The sequence below is a fragment of the Nansenia antarctica genome (genome assembly GCF_963989245.1).
Source record: "Nansenia antarctica genome assembly, contig: SCAFFOLD_521, whole genome shotgun sequence".
NCBI classification, from domain to species: domain Eukaryota; kingdom Metazoa; phylum Chordata; class Actinopteri; order Argentiniformes; family Microstomatidae; genus Nansenia; species Nansenia antarctica.
In genome coordinates, this window is record NW_027663276.1 from 1 (window position 1) to 7,500 (window position 7,500).

The 7,500-nt window shown below is 51.1% G+C and overlaps 1 protein-coding gene and 1 pseudogene across 2 annotated transcripts in view; both read right to left on the bottom strand.

Moving 5' to 3' along the window:
- Window positions 1-128: 128 nt before the first annotated feature.
- LOC308175168 (mitochondrial ornithine transporter 1-like) lies at window positions 129-3,561 on the bottom strand (annotated as a pseudogene). The gene is made up of 5 exons: window positions 3,492-3,561; window positions 2,851-3,070; window positions 2,500-2,598; window positions 1,640-1,806; window positions 129-286 (listed from the first exon to the last, which is right to left on the bottom strand). The product of its transcript is annotated as a mitochondrial ornithine transporter 1-like (transcript).
- Window positions 3,562-5,728: 2,167 nt separating this feature from the next.
- LOC308175169 (protein EOLA1) overlaps window positions 5,729-7,500 on the bottom strand; it is a 2,081-nt gene continuing 309 nt past the window's right edge. The window contains exon 2 of the mRNA XM_080550883.1: window positions 5,729-6,047. Coding sequence (XP_080407009.1) covers window positions 5,785-6,047 — 263 coding nt within the window. The 3' untranslated portion in view covers window positions 5,729-5,784. The remainder of the gene's footprint in view (window positions 6,048-7,500) is intronic.

The following is a 7,500-nucleotide window of genomic DNA, read 5'->3' on the forward strand; positions in this document are numbered from 1 at the left end:
ATAATAATAATAACAATAATAGGAGAGGGGGGGGATAGGGGAGGAGAGGGGGAGGACTAGGGAAGGAGAGGGGGGAGGACTAGGGGGAGGACTGGGGAAGGAGAGGGATGGACAGACGGGTGTCTCACCCTCGACCCTGACGATGTTGAGCAGGGTCCTGAGGAAGCCCTGCTGGCGGCCCCCCACAGACAACACCTGGATCCTGGACTTCACCGAGTCCACCGGGTAGACAGCCAACCCGAAGCAGGCTCCGCCCACCCCCCACTGACCAATAGGGGGACAGCGTCTAGTGCAGGGGCAGAAAGGAGGCGGGAGTGAGAAAGCAGATCACCTGTCAGTCAGACAGCATCGTTAGGCTGAGGGGAAACACAGCAGGGGTCAGGGGTGAGGGGTCAGGGTCAGGGTTTGGGTCAGGGGTCAGGGTTAGGGGTCAGGGTTAGGAGGATCAGGAGGTCAGCTGATGTTTGTATCTTGCTTCGATTGGTTTATCTAACGCCACCTGGTCAACGGGGGGAAGGTCCTGAAAGCCAACTGCTATTATCTGGTCATAGGGTTGTTTGAGAACGTCCTTATTGACCCGCCTCCATTCACCGCTGTTCACGTTGACCTTTGACCTTGGCAGCTGTTTCCCCATTCGGAGACCTAGGTCTCTGATAAAGGAAGTCGATTCATTGACTCGCCTTAACGGTCCGTAAACATACAGGAAACATGTCTGTGTCTGAAACCTATATATATATATATATCATATTTATTATACCACGGATAGATCCGGTCCATTGTCTCTATTGGTCAGTTTGGTCCAGTGTCTCTATTGGTCAGTTTGGTCCAGTGTCTCTATTGGTCAGTTTGGTCCAGTGTCTCTATTGGTCAGTTTGCGTTCCAGCCGTGCTGATATCCACGACATACGCACGGCTACATGGAATGTTGACACATCTTTAACACAGCTAGGGGGCGTAACACAGCTAAGGGGGTGTAACACAGCTAGGGGGTGTAACACAGCTAGGGGGTGTAACACAGCTAGGGGGTGTAACACAGCTAGGGGGTGTATATCTAACTACCCCGCTAGCTGTGCCGATATATATTTTTTAATTCTGTCAATTTGGACTATATTGAACCTTTAAACATAATTCTTTTTTTTCCCCAGAATTTTCATGAATGGGTTAACATAGGACCTGGGACATTTGATACGCACTTTCTGACGCGATTTTTTACTATAAAATACATCATGAAATATAAAGTAATTATGATCTTTGCTTCAAACAACTAGATACTCAAGCTGGATATCAGTAAGAAATGTGATATTTTTACCTTAACCGTCGCTAAGATAGCAAAGATTGGGGACAGACAACGTCCTGGGCTTGTTTAGCATTTCCCCCCCCCAAAAAAGATCATGAAAATGCGCCACTGATCCTCATCAGCAAGTAGATGGCAGAATGGCGATCTGATCTGATCTTATCTGCCATCCGGTGGATGTTCGCGGTACTGCGTTCAACTTTTCACCCATTTTGAGGTCCGACAAAAAAGCCCCGAAAACGTCAGACATATGATGCGTGCGGCGTTGCAGGGTGATCATATGATGCGTGCGGCGTTGCAGGGTGATCATATGATGCGTGCGGCGTTGCAGGATGATCACACTCACCCAGGTCCTCCCTGGCCTGGCCAGGCTTGGTGAGGAGGGAGCGACACGTCTCGTAACCACCGAAGAAGAAGAAGTAGCCCGGCACCTCCCTCAGCCAGGTGCTGCTGAGGCCCTGGAACAGACCCTGCACGCCCTCCGCACGCAGGACCCCCCCACCACCGCCCAGGCTGACCTGCACACACACACACACACACACACACACCACACACACACACACACACACAGGGAGGCGGTGCTTACAGGTGAGAGGAGGAGAGGAGAGGAGAGGAGAGGAGAGGGAGGAGAGGAGAGGAGAGGAGAGAGGGAGAGGAGAGGAGAGGAGAGGAGAGGGAGGAGGTACGTACAGGTGAGAGGAGGAGAGGGAGAGGAGAGGAGAGGAGAGGAGAGGGAGAGGAGAGGAGAGGAGAGGAGAGGAGAGGAGAGGGAGGATAGGAGAGGAGAGGAGAGGAGAGGGAGGAGGTACGTACAGGTGAGAGGAGGAGGAGAGGAGAGGAGAGGAGAGGAGAGGGAGAGGAGAGGAGAGGAGAGGAGAGGAGAGGAGAGGGAGGATAGGAGAGGAGAGGAGAGGAGAGGAGAGGAGAGGGAGGAGAGGGAGGAGGTACGTACAGGTGAGAGGAGGAGAGGATAGGAGAGGAGAGGAGAGGAGGGGAGGAGAGGAGAGGAGAGGAGAGAGGGAGAGGAGAGGAGGAGGAGAGGAGAGGAGAGGGAGGAGAGGAGAGGAGAGAGGAAGGAGAGGAGAGGAGAGGAAAGGAGAGGAGAGGGAGGATAGGAGAGGGAGAGGAGAGGAGAGGGAGGAGAGGAGAGGAGAGGGAGGAGGTACGTACAGGTGAGAGGAGGAGAGGGGGGTCCTCCCCGCCTGCCTCAGCTCGTGGTGGGCCTGCATGCGACACTTGACCAGCTCAGTGGGGACAGAGGACCAGGGAGGAGAACACCGACGCCAGGGAGCCTGAGACCGCCTTCTGGACCTCACTGGGGGGGGGGGGGGGAGGAGAGGAGGGAGGGGGGAGGGAGGGGAGGGGGAGGGGAGGAGAGAGGATGGTCAGACAGCCCCAGGCCCTCTCACTCTCCTCTTCTCCTCACCTGAGTGGGGTCAGACAGCCCCTCTCCCCCCCCCCCCCTCACCTGAGTGGGGTCAGACAGCCCCTCCCCCCTCCCTCCCCCTCACCTGAGTGGGGTCAGCTGGTCCAGTCCCCAGGGCGGCCCCTGGTGACGTCCTGGCAGGTTGCGTAGCAGGTGAACAGGACGGCGTTTCTCCGCCACGTTGGCCAGCAGCGCGGGGGCGGAGCCCCGGTAGAGCCCCGCCCACACGCCCTCGCTGCGGCAGGGTGCGCACGCAGCAATCCCAGAAGCCCCGGTACAGACCAGGAAACGCCTGTAGCTTCACCTTCACCGTGTCACACGGCTGGCCACTCAGAACACAGGCCACGCCCCCTGGGGGGAGGGAGGGAGGGGGGGGAGGAGAGAGAGGGAGGAGAGGAGAGGGTGTAAGAGAGGGAAAGAAGGAGAGAGGGATGAGGAGAGGAGGGGGGAGGAGAGGAGGGAAGAGGAGGAGGAGGGAAGAGGGGGGGAGAGGAAGAGGAGAGGAGAGGAGAGGGAGAGGGAGGAGGAGAGGAGAGGAGGAGAGAGGAGAGGAGAGGAGAGGAGAGGAGAGGAGAGGAGAGGAGAAGGAGAGGAGAGGGAATAAAGTGTCAGATATATAGATATACTGTAGATAGATAGATAATAGATATATATATAGATATAGATAGATAGATATATAGACATAGATAGAGATATATATATAATATAGATAGATAGATAGATAGACAGATAGATGTATAGATAGATATAGTGTGTGTATAGAAGCTGTTACCTGCAGACCCGGCTGTGAGGTCCACCACCAGGGAGGAGACGGGGTGGAGCTGCTTCTCCTCTGTGACCATCTCCCACACACACACTCACACACACGCACACACCGCACACACACGCGCACACACACACACACGCACCGCACACGCACACACACACACACACACACACACACACACACACACACACACACAGATGTCCTGCGCCTCTCTGGTGTCCAGCGGTGTCTCTGACGCTCTGCTCTGCTCTGCTGGTCACATGACCCCCGGCCCGGCCTGCTCTACTGAGCGCGTGCAGAAGAGACCTTCTGATATAGACCCAGGGGGAGGGGCTTCTGATATAGACCCAGGAGGGGGAGGGGCTTCTGATACAGATCCAGGGGGAGGGGGGGAGTCACATGTCAGATAACAGACCAATCGTTAATCCAGCAGGCTGATGTTGTGGTGAGGTGTTTGACCCCTTGAACCCCATGACCTTTGACCCTGAACACACACACACACACACACACACACACACACTTCACAGAATGACTGGGTTGGATAGCTGGTTATGAGACAGGCTACAGGTCTGCTGTCTGGTAGATGCTGGTCCTGTTTCTGTTCCAACACGTAACACCAGAACCCCCACGAGGGGTCATTTGAGGACACTGTGAGTAAAGGAAAGTGTTCTATCTTTGCACTCGATCAAATCTCAGGACCCTCCTTTCATGACTTATCCTAGATATGTGATGTTCTACCACCCAGTATCCTTACATTGTCTAAATCACATCAGGATAAGCTAGTATGAAGCTATTTTGCCGTTTCGGTGTAGGAAGCAGGCTAGTTTACAAAGGCGGCTCTTTTAGTAGGTAAAAAAAAGGCACGGCTGTTCTAGTGTTAAAACCCATGAGAATCCACACCGGACGTAAGCATCTAAATGTTTATTTGAAACCGCAGACAGAACTCAACATCCACCTTGATGCTCTGATACATCGCCTTTACCATGACGGCAGGACACACACAGGTCTATGACTGGTGGACAACAGGACACACACAGGTCTATGACTGGGGGACAACAGGACACACACAGGTCTATGACATGTGTGCGTGCGTGTGTGCGTGTGCGTGTGTGTGTGTCTGTGTCTGTGTGTGTGTGTGTGTGAGAGTGTGTGTCTGTGTGTGTGTGTGTGTGTGTGTGTGTGCGTGTGTGTGTGTGTGTGCGTGTGCGTGTGTGTGTGTGTGCGTGTGTCTGTGTGTGTGTGAGAGTGTGTGTCTGTGTCTGTGTGTGTGTGTGTGTGTGTGTGTGTGTGCATCTGTGTCTGTGTCTGTGTGTGTGTGTGTGCGTGTGTGTGTGTGTGTGTGTGCGTGTGTGTCTGTGTCTGTGTGTGTGTGTGTGTGTGAGAGCGCATTCACACAGTCTGTTGTCTGGTCCCGTTAACAGCCTCAGCCTCGCGACAGCTCCCGGTACGAGACCCACGTGTGATTGGCTCGTGGGCCCGGAGCATTTAACATCAACAAGTCATTTTTTAAATCAATTATCTATTTATTAATTTATTGATCATAATAAGATATACAATCCATACCAAGATCTTACACATGTTATACCAGTGAGCGTACAGGATGGGATTAGTGACTATTGCTGACCATCCAGGTGACCCCAGGACTGGCTGCAGAGGGGGGGGAGGCCCCTCCAACCCAGCCCAGGAGAGAGGCTCCAGACCCCTCCAACCTCACCTAGCCACCTACCTCCCTCCCTCCCTCCTAGCCACCTCCCTCCCTCCCTCCCCCCCCTCCCTCCTAGCCACCTCCCTCCCTCCCTCCCCCCCTCCATCTCTCCCCCCTCCCTGGCACCCTGACCCCCCATCGTTCTCCTGACAGATGGATGTTTAATAAAGGCCTGCAGCAGTAGAGTGGTGGTGGTGTGGCCCAAACAAAATGGAGGCCCAAACAAAATGGAGGCCCGTGCACGTGATTGGTCCACATGTCATTTATTGCACCTTGAGGACCAAAAGGACGGTTACCCCTGGAAACACACCACCACCATAGATGACATCATCATGTAAAAATGAGCAAAGATGACGATGATGATGATGATGATGATGGTGGTTACAGTCTCATGGGGGAAGTCTTTGGGATACACACACTCCCTCCCTCCCTCCCTCCCTCCCTCCCTCCCTCCCTATCGCTGTGTAGAGGGTAGAGAGGAGGAGGAGGATGATGGTGGTGATGTCCAACAGCTACAAGTGAGTCTCAGGGGGGAAGTCTTTGGGATACACTCCCTCCATCTCTCCCTCCATCTCTCCTTCCCCCCCTCCCTCCCTATCTCTGTGTGGAGGGTAGAGAGGAGGAGGAGGAGGAGGAGGGTGGAGGCAGGCTCGGCAGCAGCTGGACAGGGATGTCCACGGTCCAGATGTCCTTGTGCCCGCGGGCGTAGAGCGGCTGGGCCAGCCAGCGGGGGTTGGTCAGCTGGGTCAGGTGTTTGTCCGTCAGACCGGTCAGCAGCGCCGCCCGCTCCAGAACCCTCAGGTCCGCCTCGGGGACTCCGCCCGGACACACCCACGTCTCCCCCACGTCCACCAGCCCTGGGACAGGAAGTCAGTCAGGAGACAGGAAGTCAGTCAGTCACTTTATTCTCTTTAACTCCTCAATCAAACTTTTTAAAATAGCAGGGTTCGACAGTAACGCTTGCCCGGGGCAAGTAAAAATAATTCGCCGGGTTTGTTTGCACAAGCCCGACGACGCTGCTGGATCCTGGATATATTATATAATGATTGGAGCACTTTGAGCTTCAATGTTTGCAGGAAAAGTGCTATACAAATAAAAGTTGTTATTATTATTATTATTAAGACCAAGGTCTGTTTTACAAGGGAGCCCTGCAGACAGACCATCAATACAGTGTAATAAACATTGTAAAAAAAATATAAATAAATAATATATAGGCTATATAATAATAATAATAATAATAATAATAATAAATAATTTCAACATAAATATAAGCACTAAAAGTAGTAACAGTAAATAAATCAAAATATGCAGAATATAGAATTATGTAGCAGCAGTAAGTAGTAAAGTGTAGTAAGTTTGCAGGAAAAGTGCTTTACAAATAAACGTTTTTTATTTATTATATTATTATTATAAGTGTATAGTGCGAGAGTGCAGTGTCAGATCACACTTTCAAGTTGATAGGCTACAATTAGGTAGTTGTTATTCAATAAGGTACAGGTAAGTACAGGTAGGCTACAGGTAAGTACAGGTAGGCTACAGGTAAGTACAGGTAAGTACAGGTAGGCTACAGGTAAGTACAGGTAGACTACAGGTAAGTACAGGTCCAGGTATAGGTTTAGGTCAGTGGAGGCTCCTCCATAGAGGTGGAGGAGGCCTGGCCTCCCCAATAATTTGAGAGAAGAGAGAGAGATTTAAAAAAGCAATTATATATTTATTTTATTTATTTAAATGTATTCATATTTTTTATTTATTTATTAATACTTATTTTTAATTTATTAATTATTAAATTTCCGTTTTGTTCATAAATCAGATTTTTTTTTCCATGGCCCAAAACCCAATATTGCAATTGTAAAGCACCTACAGGCCAGAATCCCTATCCGATTGTATTGAGGGAGGCCAGGCCTCCTGTCGGAAAGTGGTTTCTCATAGAAGTCAATGTAATGCAATTTTTTTCATGCCAATATGTGATTGGCCAAATCACTGAAAATGGGTGGGCAAGGGAGGCCTGGCCTCACCATGCATTGAGTCCAGGGCTGAAAGATTGACATTTTGTTCGTCCAATCACATGAAGCCATTTTGAGAATTCGCCAGTCACTTCAGTCAAAGAAACACTCGCCATAGTGGCTACGAGTGTCCTGTCAACTTGTCCTTTGCAGGACACGTCTAGAACACCCATGGCTTCTATCCCTGATAATAATAATACTTTATACTTTATATATGCGATTTATACATCATTTAGGATTTATTGAACAGTTTTATTTTTAATGTAGTCGATTTCGTTTTTCCAAAAATGTGCCTCCTCAATTCTGG